General features: G+C 31.9%; 1 protein-coding gene across 3 annotated transcripts in view; it reads left to right on the forward strand.

Annotated features, from left to right (window-relative positions):
* Positions 1-3,416: 3,416 nt before the first annotated feature.
* The window catches only part of LOC119638010 (ankyrin repeat domain-containing protein SOWAHC), a 127,889-nt gene continuing 105,694 nt past the window's right edge, over positions 3,417-25,611 (forward strand). For 2 of the 3 annotated variants that reach the window (XM_038034521.1, XM_038034525.1), the window contains exons 1-2: positions 3,417-3,652; positions 3,786-4,465. In XM_038034521.1, the coding sequence (XP_037890449.1) occupies positions 3,526-3,652; positions 3,786-4,465 (807 nt within the window). In that variant the 5' untranslated portion in view covers positions 3,417-3,525. The remainder of the gene's footprint in view (positions 3,653-3,785; positions 4,466-25,611) is intronic. The other variant, XM_038034524.1, reaches the window with a different exon arrangement.

Here is a 25,611-nt window from a genome sequence, read left to right on the forward strand (position 1 = left end):
GTGACGGTGTTTAAATAGAAATCCTGAACGCAACTTTCTTCCGAGAAGATTAACAATTATCTTTATATGCAAATATATTTTAAATTTTTTAGTGATTTAATGTGATATATATTGAAAAATGGAATTAATTCAATCATATATCTAACCTTACGCTGAAATTGTATTTTGATCTCATCTCTCTATAACTTAAAAATTAATCTTTTCGTTTTTGCTCATCTCAGTATTTTATTAATTGTCGAATCGTCGACTAAACGATTTTTATCCTCTAACTAATGTATGCTTAGACCAATAAACTATTGCAAACATGGTCATGTACAACTCACAAATATTTTCACACTTCATTTGTGGTCATTAACAAAAAAAAGGTACGCCAAATTTCACTTTCTATTCTATTTCTACGATAGATGACGGACAGCCACCAACGTACGCCAATGTACAGCCACTTATAGCTGAATCAACAAAACAAAATTATATTTTATCACCAAGTTGAGTATAAAAATATGAGGACTAATCCATGAGCGCCATATGGGTATGTTGTCTACAATGTTGTCAATGATGATGATCTAGGTTATGTTTTGCATATATTAGGTTACAGCATTAATTTACGTATAAAGTCATATGCTAGTTGTGTTTGGCTGGAAGTTATATGTTAGGGGACAGAAGGCTTTTATTCATATAACACATCCGCCAAGTACGTAAAATTTTACTGTTTCGCAAAATTCGACTCTATTTATCAACGCAATCTCCTTGATAAGTGACACAGTGAGTTTAATGTTTGATTCGTCTGTTTCGATGTCTATTCTGTACGACAACGTCTCAAGATCCTCACAATACGTTTTAGTTTCCGCATTAATCTGATTTGATTAAAATCTTTTTCTCTGGAGAATCGTTTTGAGATTTGCAAACAGTTAAGAAGTCATCGAAGATCAGACCTGAAGAATGCGGTAGACGAGGCGGCATTTCGAACTTCAATTTATGCAATTCTATTGTCGCTCTGAGTCAACAATGTTTTTGGTTTCACTATGAGTAAGCGAGATACATCGTTGAAAAATAACTTTCTCATGACCAAATGTTCATGTGAAATAGTCAACACGGTGGGTTCTAATATATTTAGGATGTCAAATTTCTTTTGCAGCTACAGGATTTTTTTGTGTATTCTGGTGCAATCTCTTACCTCCAACTCTTTTAACCGCCCATTGCGTTCAACATCATGGGCACCCAATCCTAGTGTAAAATCAGCAAATGATTAACATACTGACATTCTCGAAACAGTGTTGCCCAACACTTTTTAAACCAATGCTGAGTGTGCATTTTTACCATCAAAAAGCTATATTTAATCCGGACAGGAAAATCGAATATTTTTAATCTTTTAAAAATAAGAAAAGCAACTTCACTAAAACCACATGTATGTACCTCGTAAACCATTGTTCGAGACGACGTCAAATTTTACATACATACATAATTTGCGGGTCAACACTTTTTAAAAAATTTGATTGGATACGACATCTAAGTGTACACCCCGGGAATAATTGACGGATATATTAATTTTATTGAGGCACCTTTCGTAAATACTTAGCAAAAACTTATAGTATCATTCGATGTGAAAAGACCACAATACTACTTAGCTGTACTTTGAGCAACATCATAGAGACGTCACAAGTCATAAGCATTATCTTTTTCTTTTTTTATTACATTTATTAACATCTATAAAGCCATAGTCCAATGTACATATTGGCATTATCATCTGCTAATTTTTATCATCTTGCTAATTTTTTTGTGGTTTTCTTGACTTAACAAATTTGTGTTATAACAAAATTGATATTGCAGAGCTTTGTTGTGACTATGTTTGTGCTACCGAATACTAAATTTAATACGAAACCACACGAAGTGATTTCTCTTATGACTAGTGAGCGATCGCAACAACAGAATACATTGGTTGAAATGAAATCAAATATTCGATTATTAATTAATTATTAAATTTCTTTATTGATACTTATGTTAATTCGTTTTATTATAACAAATTCTTATTATTCGTTATTTAGGGTTTTGTTTAATTGAAAAATTAAACAATTTCTTTTTTTAAAACAATTGTCAACATATAACGTAGCGACCGAGAAAACAAAAAAGAGAGAGAAAGAGACGGGCATATTATACTGCTTAGCCTTTCGTATAGCTTTAGCAATGGCTATGTCATTAAACTCTTTGAATTATTCTCAACTGTAAACATATACAGACTAATTTTTTCAATATTTCCTCAGATGTACCCAAACTCAGACGGGCTCTTTGAATTACTCTCATATGTAGCCAAATGTGGACCATAACCCATATGATCATAACTCATGCAACTTAGCATATGTAGTACAAGTATGGCGGCGTACATTTGTTGTTGTATGCCGTAATTTTTCTATACATACCTGGCGTAGTAGAGTTTTCCGTGTTTATGTTTGTTCTATTACTCTTGCATAATTTGTCTCTCTCATTGTGCTCTTCTAATTAAAAAAATTACTCAATTCAAAAAAGTGTTGATAATTGTGAACTTTATGAAAAACGCTAAATAGAATTAACCAAGGTACGGATATGTTGAAAATAAGAAAAAGTTAAACCTTTGCGTTTTAGATTTCTTTGTAGAAAAGTTAAACTGCAATTGAATTATAATAATACCAAACTAATTTCAATTTTTAAAATTTTTATTTTTTATGTTACCAATTCCGAAGTGAATGTTCATTGTGCACTGTGTGATTTCATTCGAAAAATTAATTCTTTATATAAAATTTTTAAGAATAGTGGGCACTATTAGACAAATGCTGGAAAGGTACCGTCGAAAACTACAACTAATCAAATAGGTCGGAAAAATATTGAAACATAACAACAAATTTCCAAAAAGAGACTTGTAAAAATTTACATACAACTGAAGCACATGCTCACGATGGGTAAAAATTATTTATATAAAATTTTAATTTGGAACATATTATTATTATTATTATTATTATTATAAACTTAGCCAAAGAATAAATTCTAAGACTGATGTCTTAAAGCACTAGCATCTAAGCCTTTCGGCTTTATTAAAAACTCTACCGCACTTGAGATTTGAACCCACGACCATTGAGTTGCTAGTCGAAACTCTTGCCTACCCGGCCACTCAGGCGGATAATTTGTAATTTATTTTTTGCTAAAAAATGCGCAGTGATATTAAATATGGCATAATTGCCACTTCCAAATATATCTATTATTGCTTTTTTATGACTTAACTATTTATAATTTTATAGTGATCCTGCTCATATTAAAAGAGTTCAACTATCTATCCTTTTATTACATGACAGTTGTTGCAAAAAGCCGAGACTATTACTACGAAAATTAGAATATGACAACATTGTTATGTTATTTATTTTGACAACCGAACAGCTGATCTCGTCTTTTTAAGAGCTTATGCAAATTGTGAGTGATTTTTTTAAACGGTCTGTGGATAAATTGTGTTTTATAAGATAATTAAAATAATTAACAACTGAAATAAAAAACTGAAAGATAATGGACGCGCCGTTAGAGTTGTCTTTGGCTGAGATACGCAAATATATGTTATCAAATGGCTGCAAAGTTACGAATCATGCACTTGTTAAACATTTTAGATGTTTCTTAACAAATCCCGACACACAAAGTGAGTCACTCAGTGTTCGTAATAAACTTGATTGTAAAAATAATAAGTAAACTTGTTGCTGTAATTCAATAAAACACCAAATATTGTTACGTTTATTTTCTACTCTTCTTTTTTAATATATTGTTTACTGTAGGCGAAGCACGCAAGGAGTTTAAAACCTACGTGAATGTATTAGCAACCATTAAAACCGAGAACAATCAAAAGTATTTAACATTGCGTAAAAAATACCTGAACGAATGTCCGTCTGATGATGTCGCACAATGCGCGATCTTAGCTGCTGCTAGTGAATTAACACCCAGTAGTCCGGGAGCAACTTCTTTTACTTCTGATAATGAAGCTAGTCCACCATTTCGTCAACCGCCTCCATATAAGCCACCACCCGAAGTTAATTCACCTATTAAAATGTCGATAGCTACTAGTGGTGGCACTGTGGAAACTGAAATCATTGAAAATTTCCGAGATTGTGTAGATGAGTTCACTTCAGCCATGGATCGACTTGATACTAAACGTCGGGAACGTCAACAGCCAGAAAGTCTAAATAAAAACCGAAGTGAAAACCACAACTGTGTCGAAAATAATGGAAGTGTAGTTTCGAATGATTCAATCAATAAGGAAAACATACCAATTTTTTCGTTTTCTTCAGTGTCGATCGAAAAATTAACAGAAAATACTAACAGTAAGTCTTCAGGCACCGAAGTAAATACGGAAAACGCCATTAGTGTTAAAGAGGCCACGCGAAAATTTAATCGCATGGCCTCAGAAGAAGAAGCTAAAATTATATCGCCATCTTTTCAAAAGAAAAAAACGGAAAGGGTAAGTGTAATTTTTAATGGACTTGCGGTTGCAAAACGGTATTCAATTAAAACATGCATCTTTTCGATAATAATTAGATTTTTTTTCAAAAAAAGTTGTGTTAATTTTATATCAATCAATCAGGAAAACTCTGCATATAATCTTGTTTCATTTCAAATAATTTTGCAGTATATAGCTCTAGTGATGCTAGAGATAGATATAACAATTTTGAGGATGTTTATATTTAAATTTGACTTTCACACGAAGAACAACTCTTACATATATACGTATATATTGTATATGTGTTGCTTATAATCTGATTTAATAAACAAAAAAATTTGAAAGGAAAAAGAAAACTGCTGGTGCCTGATTTGTTTGGTTTAGTTAGCTAGCTGACTGACTGGCTTGCCTGCTTGGTCATATGTCTTGTCAACGACTTATTCGAAAATTCTATGAGTACTTGTAAACTGTCACATGATGTCACGTAGCAATTTGAAGTTGTTTAGCTATTATTACCACATTTTCCTTCAGCTATAAAACAACTAGCATACAATGATGCATCTAAATAACAGCAGCAATAACAATAACAACAACTACCACTTCGTCTTGAAGACATTGAAGATATGCACATGCACAATATAAGCACATATGTGCCTGGGCATAACGTAATCTCCAATACAAGCAGTTTTCACCCAACCAAATTATGTACTGTTTTGTTTGGTTGTGATGCGTTCTTTTGTACGTTCATTGTATGCATTAAATAAATCCACTTATTTTATTAGCAGACAATAAAAAGTGTTGTATACAAGCGCACATATAAACTCACGTGCACTAATTTACAAGTTCATGCACTTAAATTTATAAAATCGTATAAACATAAGAATAATGATGATAGTAGTGATGGTAGTGGTGGTGGCGGCAATAGTTAACTTTGTCTGGAGTTGCTCGGTTAAGCACCAAATATAGTCTGAGCCCGCTGAAGTTGCTGCCGCTAATGATAATGACAATGATGGTGATCATGATGGGAATGATAATGATGTTGTTGCATCGTCTTAAGCACCGCAAGAGAAGCAGGAATATTTTGGATGAATATCTCACAGATAATGGTATGCAGTGTTGCTTTTCTGTTGCCTGGTAGTTCATAGTATATTTTTGATTTTTGGTCTAATCCGTTTTACATTTAATACAAATTTTTTCTTGTTCTTGTTATCGTTGCTGGCATTCGTTTTCACTATGGATATCGTAGTTGTTTTCAATGTTGTTTGTTGTATGCTATTCAAGTTCTTGCATTAGTTGTTTACCAACATTTCTCTAATCACTGGTTATTGTCGGTTTGGTTGTTGCATATTTATGTGTTGTACACTTGCTCTCTTTCTTCGAAACACTCTGCGGTAACTCTGCAACCGTTCTATCGTTTTCATTACTTCAATGTGTATTTCAATTTTTTAACATTTTTCTTATTTAACTTTAGACTCTTTATTTTGTAGTTATTTCTTTATTTATTTTTTATGTTGTCGTTTGGACCACCAACCAATACTCTCCGTCCTGCCGTATTGTGCAGCGTTTTACAAACAGCAGCCTTTCGAGTATCAGCCACAAACATTGTAATGTTATGTTAAATACGTTATTTTCGCACTTTTAAGTTATGTTACTTGACTGCGGTTGTTGCTGTTGTTGTTTTACAATGTTGTATAATTCGTTAGTTGAAAGTTTAACCACCAAAGAAATGAAATGAGAAAAAAGCAGAAATTGTTAAGATATGTTTTCAAGCTGTTTTACATGTTGTAGTTGTTGTAGTTGTTGTTTAAAATTTTTTATCACTCTTGTCAATACACATTCTTACATACACGTATGCAAGCATGCATGCTGGCGCAAGTTATTGCAGCTGCAGCAGTTCCAGCGATGAGAAGGGAAGCGCTTTTTATTAGAAATACCATTAAAACAGGTGATCTTTAGATTTTTTTTCTATTCATTTATTTTGTGGAAATCATACTTCAGGTTCCTTGAAGGATAATATCGCCTTTTGTTCGCTAAAAATAGAGTCGTTACTTAGAGTTTACATAAAAAAACAATGCTTTTCTTAGTATTCAGGTTCCTCCATATGAAAGTAAAAGTTTGAAGCGCATAAATTTTTTTTTTTTTTAATTTTTGAAGAACGATATAAATTTGTGACAGATGTTGCAAAACAATCATTATATTTTTTTTGACCTCCCTTACGGTACTAGAAATTTTGTATCTGCGATGTAGTTTTGAAGAAATTTTGTATCTACGATCCTGGGTGGTTCAGTTCGGCGATAATACCACGGCTATGTTCCAAAGACGAATTTTTAAACCATCTCTGCTTTCCCCTATATAATTCTCTTTACATATCCCTTTTATCTATTTTAGAGTTCTCTAACCAATGCCAAAAAGGACATAATATCGCTTAATCGGAAACCTATTATAATACTACCGCTTAATTAGAAACCTTTTCCATACAAGAATCAATATATGAAGAGCGAAATTGAAGATAGATATTGTTCGCTTTTTTCGTCATAGAAAATTGTTAGTAAGACAAATGTTTTGCATATAATATTACTTTTTTAGAGGAATGTACTTTGTTATGTTACTTCTTTTTAATACCTATCGCAGAAAGTAGAAAGTACAAAATTAATACATAGAAGTATACATCGGAATACCTTGATAATAGAAGTGTACATCGGGCACTCCAAGTATACATATTCTGGATTGACGTGATTAGCGGAATTAAGTTCGCCATCAACTAGCTAGTCGGTCCATTCGCTGGAATCACGGTTATGATTATATTTTTTCTTACCATTTCAGTTAAATGTAAAAATCAGCAAAAACCGGTTATAGGTTCATCCACGAGTGCCAAACGACTGACAATTTGCTTCATTTCCGAGTTTACAGGTTTAAAGTTGTAGAACTTCGAAATTTGTTCGTTATGAATTATTAGACAGCATTTGCTAATAGGAAAGAGTATGTTCATGACGACGACAAACATTTGATTTATTTGCGCGGTAAGAGGAATTAGTTTCGTAAGTGGAGCATTCTTTGTTGGCCTGAGGCTTCTTTACTATATTGATATGAAACAAATCAACAACAAAGACGCTATTCAGTTCACTGAGGTATTGTAATCTCTGCATATTGCGTCACTCTCCTCTCCTTTTCAAATTAAAGTCGCAAAGATTAATGCAAACACTTAAAGCGCGGCTTATGTTATTCGCTTAAATTCCACTGATCAATTTAGGTAATGGTCGAAAACTAGCCTTAAAGTTACCCTTAGCTTGTATGCAAGCAAACCAGCATCCATTCTTTCGATCTATCGAGTTCTAAAGTGCAATAAGTATTATATATATTTAAAATACAGTACCTGCTTGGCATTCTCACGCGCCAATAGCCGTATTTATCTAGTCCCCGTACTTACGTATAGTTAGTTGCTAGTTGTTGATGAACCCTTAATCGTGCTGAGGGTATTTCCGAACTTAGCATGCCGAGTTTGATAAAAAACAATTTAAGATCAAAGTTTTAATGGTATATGGTTTAGGGTTTCTTATATCTGTTTATAAGATAAAAAACAAAAAAAGTGAAACTGAAAGCAATATATTAGGTGGTCCGGAAATTTCTTTCGGTTTTCTTCGCCAGCAGGTTAAAATAACTTCTCAGGTAACTGGTCCGATAATAAAGGTTAAAAGTATGCACAGCTTTGTAGAACAGGGTTATGTTTATTTCGTAAAAAAGTTTCGAAGTGACCGGTGAGGCGTAAATAAGAATTGGAAAATCAAAGTGAGCATGTATTTCAAACAAGGTTACGGCCGCAGAAACACAGAGAAATATGTCCTGGGTATGGAACTAATGCTGTAGCAGAACGCACTTGCCAAAATGGTTTGCGAAATTTCATTCTGAAAATTTTCAGTGAAAGTTTCACCGCGTTCTGGTAGACTAAATATCGTTGATGATAACCAACTAAAAGTTACGATTGAATGGACCATTTGTTAATATATAGGATTTATTATCAACAGTTGTTCTATTCTAAACAATAAAAGAGAGAAGAGGGAATACAATTGACTTGTTAGCCTATTTAAAGTAATACTTAAAAATCCACGTTTTAGTTATCTAGTAATGAAGTCAATATCACGATGTACGCCTTCTATCTACTATCGTATCAGCTTATAAACAGATAAACATATACATAGTCTTCATTTAAATTGGGTCAACAGGTGCTAATAAATAAAATTTCCAAGAGAAAATTTTGCTTGTAAATATAATTTTCATCTGACTTCAGATAAAAATATAAACAGTTTTTGCATTACGAACTGTTAAAAACAAATTATTCACACAAATAAATTTCAAATATTAAAAAGAACAAAAAAACATAAAATATTATATTTTTCTGCTAATTAATCATGACGATGAAATGCATGACATTCTTTTGTCCGTTGTGCCAAGATAGATAAATGCCGGGATATTTATAGTATTTACAAAATGAATGCAAAAACTCACGTATATCTCTGCGGAGAGTGCAAAACAAAAATAAAAAAGAAAAATTGTTTAATTTCCCCCATTGTTTGCTTTAATAAGAAAATTGTAATTTTTTTATTGTCCACTGCACAAGACAACAGTAAGCGGCACAACTCTCCCACATATATACTTGGAAGAGTACATTTTTATATCCACTACTAAAAGTGTAAAAGCATTAAGTTTCTCATTTCATATCGAAAAAAGTCAAGTGTTTATAAAAAATCTGTTTTTATCCAAGAATCGTGAATTAATTTACCTAATATAAAAAAAAATTCTATAACAACCTAAAGCCTGACTTTGGCGTCTTTATTTATTTAACCATATACAACACTTTCTTATTAGGGAAAAACATATGATAGTACATTTAAGAAAGCCTAATAAAACAACCTGGAAATGATTGTTAATTTTTACATAGCTCTTTAGTCAGCTACTTACGAATAATATCACTGCAGGATTTCATGCAAATATATATAAAAATTTGTTTTTCATCATAAGCGAGGCGACTTTCGCATTATTATATACTTTAAACTTTACACTTCGAGTATCCAAAATGCGCAAAACGTATAGAGCTTCACTTATTTGGCTTTTATCAACACTGTCTGTTTGTTTGTTTTTTAAACTTTTCATCTGTTAGTAATGCCAATAAAACTTGCAATAAGTTTGTAAGACTGCTTGTGGACCGCTATTGTTTTTGCTTTTGATTGTGAAAGAAGACTTAAAAGACCTAATTTCGGGCTAAATTACAAATCATTTTGTGACAGACTAACGTACTTTTTTAATATCGTTTTATGTTAAATACATTATTTAGATCTAGATTTAGTTGCGCTTGCCTATTATTTCATGTACTTCAAAAGTACAAGGTATTAAAGGGGATCGCAAAATCTTTTCCCCTTAGTTGAAGGCGTCTTGGAAGCCTGGATTAAAAAAAGTTGTCATCAGTTTGATATCATGCCAATAGCATATGCGTATACAATATTTACTTAATGATTTCATAGAAGTATAAAAATAAAAAAAGGCCTTTTATTTTTCTTTTAAAGCAGGATTAAGCAGAGTTAATCTTGAAAAAATGACTGTTGTAGAGCATAAAAATATAGATCAAATATCATATATGTGAAATACTTTCGTGAATAGTGTTAAACATGTCCATTAGTTTGTCTCATACTTACGTTTGTAGTAACGAATTCGGACCTTCGCTAACAATATAGAGACTATATAACATATAGAAATAAAATAAAACAAGTAAAAACATGTAGTGAGCGAAAGCCCACCATTAAAGGCTCTACACCACTTATCTATATCAAGTCCTTTTGCACTAGGTTGTATATATCCGCAAAAAGTTACCTTGTACCCCAAGCGGTGTAGAATGTAAAAATAGAAAGATGGCTTTGCACCTATATATCTGTTTGTCTGCCTTCGGAGGTCGCAATTAAAACTTGGGAACACTGGTTAGAAATTATTGTTTTACTATTATCATTGAATTCGATAACTTTTGCTTCTATGAGCACTACTATAAAAAGATTTGCTTAGTGTTGTTTATTTTTCGTGAGTTATTTCGTTGAGTAGTAAATAGATACCTCCTTGATCGAAAACCTCTTACATTCTTTAAAATTTAGTTCTATAATATTTAGAATTTCTATAATATTTAGTTCTATAATATTTAGAATATTTATTTAACCAAGTTGGCTAAGTCAGATTGAAGAAGACACGAGTGCGGAGTCTAACATCGTCAGCGTACATTTATACCTCGACTTAATCCACGAAGGGCGATCACACCTGACACGGCTGACACGGCCTAACATTAACCGAGACTTAAATAAATGTAAAAAGGAAGAAATGATAATATAAAAAATTGGGATTTAAGAGCAATAAAAACCGTTAAACTTTTTTTTTGAAACTATGAAAATTAAAAAGTTACTGCGACCGTTTCTATTGCCTTTGGTTTCTTTTTTGCGTCCTCTGTTGTTTGAAAATATGCGTGCGCTGCTCCGTAGAGTTAAACGGACTTGATTATTTCTGCGACGGATTGCCTTGTACTTATTGTTAGATTAATATCTGATATTTATTGTATTATACAATCTTTTCTTATTGCGAGCACGGTCCATTTAGACCATTTCACATTTAATTACAATTTTTGACGCCCAATGCCCCAAACTAACAATACATCATAATTGTAAATTATTTTTTAAGCCCAAAATGTGAGAACTTTTGTCGCCGTTAAGAAAACATTTAAGCTACACGCAGCACAAATTGAAATATAAGAAATATAAATTATTATTATACCAGGCTGGAGCCTGAAATATTGGAAACTAATTGAAAACTCTTTTGTGTCTTATAACTTCGAGGTTAGTACAGAATTATTTGTTAGCAAAAAAAAAGCAAGAGAGAAAGTTATATTCAGTTGTAACAAAATGTTTTATGCATCCTTAAACCTCAGAAAGACTAAAACGAAAAAAAAAATTAAATTTGTTTATCGTATAAGGTGGGCGTGGCCGATATTTTCCTTTTTTGTACGATAAACGTGGAAATATTTATCGTGTTCTATTATAGTTTGTGCTACACTGTAGGGCTTACCTTGATAGATTTGCTCTATTTTCAATTTCAATCCGTGCACAAAAACTCCAAGAATGTCTGCCAAATTTAAAATTGATACCTTCATTTTCCCGAACGGGCGAACTTGTACCCGAAATATTACGCAAATTGGTTCAGAATTTGGTGCTGATACAGAATATATAAGGGGTGCCTGAAGCTTGCTTCTGGGTGTTACAATGTTTTGACAAAAATTTGAATCTACATTCTCCGGGCACTGCTGTAGTGCCTGTGTAAGGATGGAAAAAATTGATCACGCCTAGTCAATATTATAGTATATTAAATTTTAATTTGTTTTTTCAATATTTTTATACGGCGAAGACACAAGTTTCAAACACGCCATAAAGTACATAAATTTTTGGCCAGCTTGAAATTTTGAATGCACCTGAACATGTCCGCATGTTCGTTTGTCTATCTGTTTGTCTACCCAACTGTTTAGTGTTCGTGGTAAAAATTCTTCCGTTAACGACGGTATTTTCCTCGTCAAAAATCAAAATTTAATCAACGCATGAAAATCAAATATTTGCATTGTCTTAAGAATATCAAAAGTAGTATTAAAAAGACCAGTGCGCCAAATGAAACCAAATGCAAAACACATCATGACAGATTTTATCGAACGAAATATTTAGAAAAATTATTTTACTTTCGCCTAAACCGCGAAGAGTTTGGTTTCATTTCTATCGGTATTCGGTCGGTCGTTAATAAATGTGGCCAAGCTCTCCAAGATTTTGGCTACAGCGGAACAGATTGTAATTCGTCGATAATTTGCAGCGTTGGTAGGGTTATCCATTTTGGGTATTAGTTGTATTGATAATTATCCAATATGCGACGAAAATGTGAGGATAGTAGCACTTGCGTAATAGATTATGTAATGGTCTGGCAAATGGAACAGCAAATTTTTTTAGATCAATAGCTGAAATGTCGTCCAACTCCGAGTATTGAGACTGGCAAGCACTTTTTAGACGGCCCTTATTAAAAAAAATAATTAATTGAACCTTGTACTTCTTGGAGCATTGGTAGTGGTTGATTACTCTGGGTTAGCTAAAAGTTTGAAGCAAAATTTTCAGCCAAACCGTTAGCTTTATTTATCAGACCAAATAATCGGAATCGATACCGTAGATTGACTTGCAATTCTCTCCACAAACGGGTCTTGGCTTTCAGATTAACGCTATTGAAAGCAGATTGGATCGGACCATTTTTACGAAGTGTCGCTATATAACGCCTAATTTTTAAGACGTCGTTATATGAAAAATTTTTGCAATTGCCATAGTTTCTCCATAAAAATCATCAATTAATAATATTTCAACATACCAAATTGTGATATGGGTAATGGGTAATCTTGATCGGATGGTCCAGTTTCTTTTCTACTTCTTTCTATACCCGTGGAAAGTTTATGTGGCAAAGGGATCTTCACATTTTTTTGTACTTTATGACAAGAATAGTTGAAAAACGAAAAGATCTTTAACTAAAAAATTTAAGTTGCTAAATTTCGACTACATCAGATACATGCTCACATTTTCGACCCACTCGCATGTAAGAACTCACACGCTAAGTTGATTGAAATATTATTGATTAAAATTATGTTGACATTGTAAGTACTTTGGAATTAATTTTAAAGCGTTGAACGCTGAAGAAGAGTATGGAGTAGATTAGCAGAAAACTCGAAGCTTTTTATTTTTCCTTCTACAAGAATTTCTTAGTAAAAAGAAATTCACTTATTATGTTTTAGTAAAACTTTATTAAAAGAATATCTTCTATGCTAATAAAGTCCAATTTTACATCATTTTTTATAAAAGTGGAAAACAAGTTTACTTTTAATATTGTTGGAACTAAAGATAAATAAACTTGTAAAAGTGTCCGTATAACCTGTTCTCTTAATCAAACCAATAATTCTATCTGGTGATTGCATAAATTAATTTTTTCGGTTAAGTTCGCGTGACAAGACCTCGTGAAATTCCATTGGGTGACAGATAATTTTCAAATGACAAAAACTGTTTAGTTAAAAACAATGTTACTTTCTCACAACGGCATTCCGGCATTTTTTAAAGCAGAGCTTACAGTTCGCAAAAAATGTTTGACAACTTTCTTAAAAGGGCTCTACTAAATTTCACTATTTCTTTACCGTAACTTGAGTTAGATTTGAAAGTGGTTGGATGCCTCTTCGTTTAAGCAAAACAAGACATTCTATCTTATCTACCTTATTTGTCTTAGGCCATATTATCTTTTATCTATAATATGTTAAGTAATATCATCAAATATATTGACTATTAGTATTATCCCTAATATTTGTTAAACATAATATATATTATGTTCTGCTTTACTTCTTTCATATTATGATAATGCGTCTCTGAGAATTATACATATCAACAGCTGAATTGTTATTACATGTTTAACCCACAAATATCGTAAGCTAAATAGAAATCAACAATGAATTAAAATTTGCTGTTTCTGTCAAATTTATACAAATGTCGCGGCTTATATTTTGTTAATTGCGGTTTTTGTCAAAATTTTTTATACAAATGTTTAACAGCAACAGTACACCTATATGTATACGTACGACTTTGTTCGTCTAACTGCAAATATTGCACTAACTGCCAATACAGTTACATTTTTTTGTTTTTTTTTTTTGTGCTAATTTATCGTGTCTATGTATGTAGATGTTATGCTGATGTTGACATTGTAAGTTGTTGCTGTTGTTACTACTATATGAATTGACAATAGCAAATTAATGTCGAACAAATTGGTTACATGACGCGGTAGCGGTTGGTTATTCGGTTGGGTTTGGGGGTTTGTACTTTGTTGGCTTTAACGGTCACTTTATATGCACATATATTCATACAATTATATATATATATATATATATATATATATATATATTCTGTCGGTCGTATGTTAATATGAACAAAAACTTACTCTCCTATATAGATACAAACACAAATACGTAAATCCTACACGGTTCAATGCATAGCAAAAAGCTTCATCTACAACACAGTACTATGCACAGCCTCTCTCATTAGACTTATTGACCATAGAAGAATATTTGCAAACATCTGCATGCACATGGATGATAAACAAATATTGATGCATTCAGTCATGAATATATAACTACATATTAAGTATTAATCTCATTAATTACTTTATTTAAGTATATGCAATAGAAAATATTCTAATTCTATCGCAATAATTGCAATATCCAAACGTAAGCAAACAAGATTTCACAAAGGGTACATCTTTTTAATTAAGAGGAAATGTAAATACTAATCCTCAAGACTGTCTCCTTAATAAAACCTATAAAACTTATTTCACCTAGTTACTTATTGAGCACAATGGTGTTCTACTGCACCTTATCCTTATAAGAAATATTCCTGCTTCAATTAATTTGAATTCCGCTATTTCTGAAATTGACATCGTTTCCGCCACGAGACTTCATAGAAGGGATCGCTCCAACAAAGAAATATTCATCTCTACAAACAGCATGAAGATTGGCTTCAAGGGCAAAAGACTAGTTTTTGTGGATAATACTGGATACTAGGCAAAAAATCTCATTATGAAAGTTAAAATTTAACAGAAATGATTCATTGCATTTGCAGCTCTTGTTATGCTCAAACAAGTTGCCGTCGAATATAGGGACCTCTCGGATGTTTCAATTAAATAGCGTCGCTTTCACTGATAGGAAATTAAAATGCAACGACGATTCCTTAAGCACTTGTGGGTTTTAAAACATATCTTTCTTATATTTGTTTTTATGACTGCTTTTTAAAATTTCGAGATCATCAAAAATAAAACAGTGAAATTTGGCTCTAACGCGTCTACAGTATTTTAATTTCTACTTAAAAAGAAGCAAATAAGAAAGTTATGTTTAGCGGGGGCCGAATCTCGTATACCCACCACTATGCTTTTCGCATTCTTCACCCCAAGTTCTTTTATTTCATACCCACACCGCTTTGACCAATTTAGTCCATTTTTAATTCCAACCTGCGTGCAAAAATTTCCAATGTTGCTACTAAATTTGAAGTCGATATTTTTATTTTTTCGACCAGAAGGGTGCCAACAACAAATACCACGCAGACAGAATTTCACGCTGACGAAGAATAAATCTACTTTATAGGGTGTCTAAAGCTTCCTTTCGGGAGTTACATATACTATCAAAAAAGGAAATGAGTAGACACCCACCTTACAGTGGTGGATATAAAAAAAGACAAAACTCTAAATTTATCAACTTGAATACACTTTTAAACAACATAAGATTTTCGAAGCTCTTGAGTAAATCAAACTCTGTGGGAAACTTTAGGTGTAATAATGTTCAAAATCGTTCATATCGCCCATTTACTTGCACGAAAGCGCTCGTAAAATTTATTCATAAACATGTAAAAGAATCGTTAGGGTCCATAGTCTTGCATAATCATTTTCTCTTTCGTCTATAGAAAAATTTTTAAGATGACGAAAAGTGTTCATAAGATTCCTCTTGAGACGACGACTGTACTTTTTCCATATGTACGTCTACGTCTTATATTACTAGGCACGACTTGTACTTATTTGATCACTGATTTGAACACTTAATGGCTTATAAAAATCCTACTACAAACATGCACGCAAGCAGAAGTAATTAGTCTCAAAATGAACTTTTCGATAATTAGCTGAACATATTTCTGTTTTCTTTTTTTATCCATTTTCATATGTACGAGCGGTTTGAAGTACTAAATTGATTTATGTATATGCGCGTCAGGGATTTATGTTATTGGATCACTGTTTCAAATTTTTTTTATTGTTTCTTTTTGCTGGTGACAGATTTCGAAAGTCTGTTTTGTGTAATGAGCGATGGAAACATGAAAAACGTGAGAAGTACCGACTAATAAATATTGACAAATATTTGTTTCTAGTTAACTGTATTTATATCAATATATGCATATGTGTTCGTGTTTATGTATACGCATGAACACATACTTACATGTATCAACAATGTTTGGTAGCGTGAATTATATAAGAACAGCATGTAATAATATGTATGCCTTGGACACCTTACCTTAAACAAGAATAAATTAAAAAATTTTAATGTTTCTTGTTAATTATGTGCCTGACAGTTCGACGACCGATTCATTATCTTACAGTAATTGAAAAAAACTTGTGTTTCAAAAACATGAGAAAACAAATAAGAGAGTTAAATATACCATAAGGCCATAAGGCGGATCTTTGATTTAAGCTAATAAATAAAAGCTCTTACTTTAAACGAGTTACTTAATCGGATTCGTTCCTTTATTTTCACTGAACTTCAGGCGGCTGCGAGAATTGTTTGCAACAATTTTTAGTTCAATATAATGATTCTAACAATAGATGGTAAAAATGTGAGTGAATGACAATATTCAAAATTTCGAAACAATCGAATATGTATATATATACTGGATTACCTATCGAAGCGTACTTGTAAGCATTAGAAACACAAGAACAAATCTGATATAATCCCATACTTTGGTATAACTAGCATGACTTCTCATCCTTCCCAGCGTTAAGCGTGAAAATATATTATGTATACAAGAACGATAGTTTCTGTTTACTCTGTATCATTTAGATCTATTTGTTTGTCCTATGATTCTCTCTACTTACAACTGTACTATCGATTTAGTTTGTTATTAATGCTAATGCTGTACGTGGTATGCTTGGCAATTTTAATACAATTTTAACATGCAGTTGACAAGTTGACTTTTGACACCATAGACTTTGTTGTGTTGATATGTTCATCCTATTGCATTACATTTCATTGTTGTGGTTGTTTTTGTAGTGTAATTCATAAATAGGTTTTTAAATGCATTTTATATGCTAGCTGACTGCATGGTGATGCATTTCATTCATCTATATATCTCTTATTATACATTCATATATACATATTTGTGTAGTTGTGTATTTCTCATTTTTTGTATACAATCCTGCTGCACGCCTTCTGATAGTTCGATTACATTCATATGTGTTGCATCCATGTATCTCATACATTTTGATTGACAGTCCTGAATGGTTGACAATTGTTTGACAACTTAACAACTTGGGCAATCAAATAGAAAGACAAACAAATGCATACGTATCAAAGGAAAATGTTCTTTTCAAAAATTTTAACACTGATCTGAAGTGATTTTTCCGTAACGCTTGACAAATTTCCATTATGTTGCACATTTTGATATGATGCCCATCTATCTTTGTTTCTGTCGCTTTTTCACTATCTTCATTACGCATTTACCTATCGATAAGATCTGCTAAGTAACACATTGAGTATTTATACTGTTGCAAATTATTAATGATTTTTTTAAACATAAATATATATAAATATATATTTTTTTTCTATTAATTTTCATTGTCTTAAATACGTTAAAAATTCGATAGAAAAAAATATTGAAGTGTTCTAAAATGCTTATCACCAATCCCCTTCGTCGCGAAAAGAAACTCATAAAGTCGTTCATAAAGCTCAACATAAACCCTAGTGTTTGCATGTTATTCATAAAAAAAAATGTTATATTTCATGTAAAAGTTTTTATATTTTCATTTAAAGAACAACTCACAGGAAAACTTTAATACCAATGTGTAATGATTATTATAGTAGATTCGAAGCGAGTTTGTTTTCAAATTCAAATTAACAAATCCACAAAACAAAGGTATACGAATTTTATCATACGTTTTATAATAAATGGAAAAATGAGCGTAGTCTGATTACAGTAAGATATCGTCGATGTCGTCGAAAAAGGTTTATCTGCATGTTGTTGGAAGTTTTAAGAGCTTTGCTTTAGAAAGAAGAAAAACGCTTCCCTTGGTCTTATCCAAAAGTTAAAAGTAAGTAAAAATATTGTACTGACTTTGTTATTCTCAAATGTGGTGCTGCAAAATGTTCTGAAGTCTTGAATAAGAAATTGAATTTAAATATATATTAGAATATTAAACAATCCCCTGTGTTCTCTAAAGATGTGGTCATTGCTCTAATTTTTTGTTAAAAAAGAAGTAAGAATGTTAACTAATGTATGAAAGTATAAATCTGAAGGAATATAAAAAAATTATTTATTGGCACCCCGTCTTTGTGTACCGCTACTGGGCACAATTTTGAACTTTCTAAAAATGGGTTGTACTACTAATCATTACGCTTTTTTTCTTTCCTTGTTCCACCACCGAAGGATGCGGAATATTTTCACGCAGACTCTATAAGTTATATATATTCTTGGTCAGCATCAAATTCTAAATCGATTTAAACATGTCCGTCTGTGTAATGTACATTTTAACCCGTTGACGTAAATGACGTCTATAAACATCAATTTCCTTTGCCGATGCATATGACGTTTACAGCAGTCCTATACACTTAGTATTATAAAACAACAAAAAAAGATGTGTGTTTTGGAAGGACTCACTGATTTTAAAGTGAGTCTCAGCGTGTTAAACATTGCCCGCAAAAATGAAACTATTCACTATAAATTTGGCACAAAGGTCGGTTGTGGCACATAGGTTGGCATTGAAAATAGGCCACATCGATCGAAAGACAAATCTACAGTACTATCTAAAATGAGCACCTTTTTGTTTTTTCCAAAATGAATAAGGGCTTAGTTTTTGCTCATTACTCGGCAACTACAATGGATCAATTTGTGATACTTTGAACACATATTGTATAGGTGATGTTGTAGTACGTGCAAAAAAATTAAAAAAACTGACCACCCCACCTCAATTATAAAGCGTGTTATAATTGAATTTTTTTTTTGAAAACCTCACGCACGGAAACAAGCTTCAAAAACCTCACAGGGTATATATAAATTGTTCGTTGGTTTCAAATTCGGAATGCATCTAAGCATATCTGTCTCTTATGCAAATCAATTCGTCTATGCTTTTGTCTACTGTTAGCATTCTTAAATCAATAACAATTGAGATTGAAAAATAAAAGTTGGTATGCATTTCACAAATGAAACTTACATATATTTTAATCAGCCCAGAAGTGAAACAATTGTAGAAAGAAGTCAATGTTTGTAAACTTAAAAGTAAAATTTCGAACAATTACATATCACTTCAGGAGAAAGAGGAAGGATGATAATCACATATTCATCGTAGGGCCTATAGAGTTTGTTTATTTTTCATTATCGTTTAAAATTTATTCTCTTCAACATTTTCATTTTTGAAGACATTTTTTCCGAAAATCCACAAAATGGTTCTTACTAAGTAATAGCAGTAGCACCGTAACACATTAGACACATTATACAGCAACTGACAGTAGAAAAAAAAAACAATAGCGCTGAATGAAACCTTTTAAGGTGTATCTATGTATATCCTTTGCACATATTACAGCAGTTCGTAAATGCGCTGGAAAAAATGTCTATGTAAAATATGTATGTTTATAACCAACCCTTTCGGCTAAGTAGCCATGTTAATGCGGAACAAAGGCCATAACTAACTTCTTTGAAACAAATCAAAGCAAAATGTAATATATTAATCAATAATTTCCAGGATTGACATTATCAATAACGAACAAATCATATTATTTGCACTTCTAAGGCCAAGCAGAATCGAAATTTCATGCAATTTCGATCATTTGCTTACAATTTACAATGATATTATTGATACTACATGATACTTTGTTATTTTCAAAGTAAGGGAAACGTTCGAATTTCATATGATGATTAAATATTGCTATTATGGCTGCGAAAATATACTGTGAAAAACTCAGCATTAACTTGAAAAGTGTTATGAGAACATTTCTCCGTGAAAAACAAGAATATTTCGCGGTCTGCTCATTTTAAACGAAATCGTACGGATGGCGATTATACTGAAAGCAATGTTCAGGCAGAAGGTGGTTGTTCTGGTGCAATCGGAAGTAGATTTCAACATTTTAAAATTATTCGTTATCGAAATTGTTAAAGAAGCGTCCAAATGATTGTACCAATAAAGTCGAATTTTGCGTAAAAAATAATGTTTTTCGTGTGGTCTTGATACTTATTGATCGATTGGCAATGTATAAGACCGTATATTGTGTTGGTACGCTTATATGAGCTTACATATACACGTTCAATATTTAATATTGAATACGACGGTAAGAGAAAAATGTGAATTCGTAGGACACTAGTTTCATTAAACCGTAAAATAGAGTCCATTGTTTCACCATAAAATCCTTCTATTGTATTGGCTATAAAAGGAAGCATAAAGCAAACCAAACGTGCACACAACTGAATTTAACATTGAATCAATCTTAAACACTTATTACATTAAATTCAATTATGATTAAGCTAAATATACAAAAATCATTTAGCTCTTATGCTAAATGTAAGATCGTCAACAAGCGGTCTAGTATCAATTTTCTATTATAAGTTAAGGTCTTAAGATCTTAAGCAAATCAAGGACGGACATAGCTGCTTTGATAGTAAGTATATACAAAAAGTCTTCAACTCTTTTTTTATATGACCAATCACTTAGGCGATGGCCCCTATTCGCGTAACGCGGCGATTGCCAGAAAGAAGTGAGGAAATGGAAAGAAATAAATAAATAGAGAAACGGTGGCCGCAGCCTAGTATCCAATAGCTACGACTAAAATAAACTCTATCGCACTGAGATTTAGACCCGGGAACACTGGCCTTGTAGTTGCAATTCTTACCTACTTGGCTGCTCATGCGGATAACTAAAGAGATAAGCGGACGAATATATTCGCGCAATCTCGTAACGACAAATTTGATATAACTGTTTGTCTGCAATGATGCACAATAAAGCTACGGTAGGTAAAGTATTCCTTAAATTTTAATCGGTCTTAAACACTTTGCAACATGCTTTTTTTCTACCACTTTTCCAGTCTTTCTGTTATTCATTGTTTTTTTTATGAAATTTGCTTTTAACAAACTACTGTTGGTAAATGTTCTATCCATATCCATGATGAATTTTACTTTTGGTTTGTTTTTATTTTATGATATTTTTTTAACTTTATTGTCTAAACGAATGTTTATTATTTCTGTCGTTGTTATATTGCTGTTATTTTTGTTGCTGTTTTTGTTGTTAAGTTGTAAAATTTAACCGCTCCGGGATACACTTAGATGATGTACCAACAAGCATATTTGCCGCATAACAAGATGAAAAGGTTGTGGTCGGCTAGTTGATTTTTCCCTAAAACACTTTATTTTGTTTTGGTTTATTTCCTTTTATTAACATTTATAATTGGGCCCTTTGTGGTTGTTTTTTATATTCCCAACTAAACACAAAGGGCAACAATAATAACAACAACAATAATAATAATAATAATGGCAATCATAAGAATAAAAAGGACCAAATATGAGTTTACAAATGAAAGCTACTCCATTTGTTGGACGTTTTTCAAATCTGTGATGGTCAAAACAGAGATGAAGAGCGACGAATAAGGTTAAATGTAAAGTTTCCCTATCAATCCTTGTAGAAAGTCTAAGTAAAATCTATCTTTAAGAAGCATTTTATAACAAAATTTCCTTAAACGAAATCTGTGCTAATGTATGTTTAGATTAATGTGAATTGCACATTTTATAAAATTGTATCAGGATATTATAGTCGAGCAATACCCTACATTAGTTAGCCTAACACAATTCTTCAACAATTTTTATAACAAACTGTTAAAAATTAAATTTCGTACTTTGCTTGCATGTAAAGATATACATTTCGAGAAAACTTTTATAAGGCGTGCGATCCAATAAATCCATAAAATAATTAAAAGCGTTTTTCAAAATGTAAGACGGTCTCCAGCCAATCAAGTTTTTCATAAAGATTAAAAAAAAAAAAATTGTGTAAACATCGGATAAATGTCTCAGATCTTTGTTGCACTAATGAAACAAAATTTCGGTATAGAAAATTTACTTCCGAAAAAAAGTCGCTTGACTTTTCGAAGAAATATTGTATGATTTATGACAGGTAAAGCACACACATTCAGTTGGTAATATATGTTTCACTCTTTTCTATTCACTATTTTATTCATTATTTATTGAAAGAGGCATTTTTTTAACCAGATAAGCTATACTTTAGATACTGTAGCGTTGAAAAAGAGTTGACAACTTTTTCAAACCATTTATAACATATCAGAGCATAGAAGTTCTTATTTCCTAAATCCATGCCGCTTTACAGACTAAGTTCTTAAGATCATGAGTATAGTTACGAAAACTTTATATAATTCTTGAAACAACAATATTATCGATATAGTCGCCGGTACACATGCAATTTAAGTTGTGAAATTAAAAATCTATATATTGTTTAAAAGGAATGTTAACCGATAGAGCTTGAGTTGGATTTAAGTAGAAGTTCCTATCGTATACAAATCGGACAGAATGGGATGGGTAACAGTAGGTTGCTTACAGCAAAATGATGAACGCAATAGCCAGTTCGTTTAAACCAATGATTTAAGTGGAAGTTTGTTTAATTTTTGCCGAAACTATAAGCAACAACTAGCATGAGCGTGCTTGCATTTCAACAAAGCAATGGAATGAATATCGAACTAATTATAATTTTATGCACTTTCTATGTATATAACCATCATATTCGATACTAAATATATGAAATAATGAGAGATTTGCTCTGCTATTTATTGATCACTTTATTCAATTTTAATTAATTAAATCTTGATAGTCCTAAAATATTACAACAGGATCTATATTTCATATTTCCTCTTAACGTAAGACACTTTCGGTTGTTTTTAATAAAAAATTATCCGAGATTTTTTTTATTTCTTTTTATCATATGTTATAATTATAACCGGAAGCTGAACTAAGTTTGTGAAAGTCGAGTGGTATTAACAGCACGTGCTAAAAAAAACCAAATAAATCCAACATTTTTTTTCATTGTGTGTGTGCTTGTGTGTGTGCATGTAGTATTGGTCCCCTTATGCTTTACACCCAAAAAAACGACCTTAGATACTCGAAAAGAACAACACGCGTAATCTCATTATCGCTAGTGCGTCCACAACGTTTTTGGTTTATTTGTTCAATGTTGCGCTGTATGCTGTGAATGCTGCTCTCATATAAACAATATTTATTATGTTGCTAATTGTTCTCAAAAGACAGACATTACTATTATTACTGAAGAGCAGAAAACACCAATAGCGAAAATAATAATAAACGAACACACGCTCATTTGCAGACATATTTAACGGAAAGGTAAAGGAACAGAAATTACGTGTGCAAATGCGTGTGTGGGCTCCTATGTTATAGAAGCATGTATGAAAGATAGGCAAAGCGTATATAAACGTGTATCTACTTGGAAGACAATAGAAAACATACCCATATATCCAAACGTAACAGTTTCGCGTATATTGTAATTAGTTGCCGAAAAAGAAATGAATGTTAACCATAAATAATAAGCACACATGTGTGCTGAAACATGCGAATCTTGTAAGAAAACGAAAAATAATGAACCAGATTATACCCCTACAATGGTTTTATTAACACATTCATTAGCAGATTTTTTGTGTGTTTTTTATGTAGCCTCCTTCATTGAGATTTCGCTTCGTACGCAAGAAAATGAAAACTTCGGTTTCTTAAATTATGCAAACAAATAAATTTTCTTTAAGGAGGTAAGCCACTGCGACAGTCTTTTTAACTTTACAAACAATTTTTGAGATAGAAGAACGATAGCTAATAAACTAATGATAACAGAAATGAAGTTTTTAAACATATATTAAAGTATAAAGAAAAAAAATTTTTTTTGGGAAATATTAAAAAATGGTAAAACCGAAGTCATGATCACGGGGCATGTTTAATATAAGCGACTCCACGACACACTAATGCAGCTAATTCAAATCCAAATGCAAAAAAAAAAAATTTGTATAGTTAAAAAAGTAGAAGAGAGTTTTTAAAACTCTTAATTTTTTGTGATTTCCGAGTATTCGAATTGAAAAATTCACTTTTAGAAAAGCCAATCTTTTCTTAATAAATAATCTTGAAATTAACTTTTTGAAAATTCCGCTCGTCCTTTTCCTCAAAATACTATTGTTAAAGATCCTGTGAAAAATTCGAACAAAAATAATGAAAATTATTGGAGGAAAACTTCAAGCGCCTGCACAGTGCCATGTTCGGCAAATCAAACTATTAGGCCATTTAAAATTTTGCCAAGCCCACAATCATCTTTGTATATCATTCTCGAGTAGTTAACACAAAAAAAAAGGATTTCTTCTACAATTTCCAGTGGCTTCCTTCTTTAAGGAACTTGCGAAAATTCTCTTGCATGAAGAGAATATTATACTTTTTAATTTGATGAATGGAGAGGATATTATAGTTTTAATTTTAATGAATTCTTAATACCAGTAGGTATAATAAAATTCAAATAAATATGAATAGAGGAAATAAAAATAAATAAATGTCGAAATATTTTTTGGATCCAAGTACTATTTGGCAATGTTTTTATTGTCGACTAAACTAATGTTGAGTTTAGCTCAACGTTTGCGCCTTGGGAGAATGTACTTAAGAAAAAAATAAACTTTTAGTAGTTTAAATCTCGGAGATTCTATTATAAAGCACTTTTTAATCTCAAAGAATATTGTTACCTTCACCACAAAAATTTCAATCTTCTTTATGTAGCAACATGTACTGCCTGATGATTTATTTACTTACCGGTCCGTGTATGTATTCTTGAGATTCCTTTGGCTCAAAATGTGGTAGACAAAACTAATAAACTGCCTTGTGGTGCTATCAAAAGATCAACGAGCAAAAAAATTACAGTCGTCTACGACCGAACATTTTATACCCAATATCTTTATTTTAAAAAGACTATAAAAAAAAAAATAAAAAAAAAATGAAAAAAAAAGAGAGAAGAGTTCCAAACTCTGCAATATTGAGTGATCACAACGGATTTTTCCCAGTCTTGTGGAATGATGAAGATTCTTATGATATGTCTACTGCAGTCCAGGGATATTTTCAGTTTATGTGCGCCATAGGCACATGTTCATGTTTGCCGATTTGATCCGTTTTCTTTATCAATATCCAGATCTTTGTAAACGAAAATATACTTACCATAGATTTTACAGGGATAGACAGGCGGACATGTGTGTCGAAGTTTGATGCTGGTGAAGAATATACATATTTTATAAGATCTCTGAAGCTTCTTTCTGGACG

This window comes from Glossina fuscipes, unplaced genomic scaffold (assembly GCF_014805625.2).
Source record: "Glossina fuscipes isolate IAEA_lab_2018 unplaced genomic scaffold, Yale_Gfus_2 61, whole genome shotgun sequence".
In the NCBI taxonomy this organism is placed as follows: Eukaryota; Metazoa; Arthropoda; class Insecta; order Diptera; family Glossinidae; genus Glossina; species Glossina fuscipes.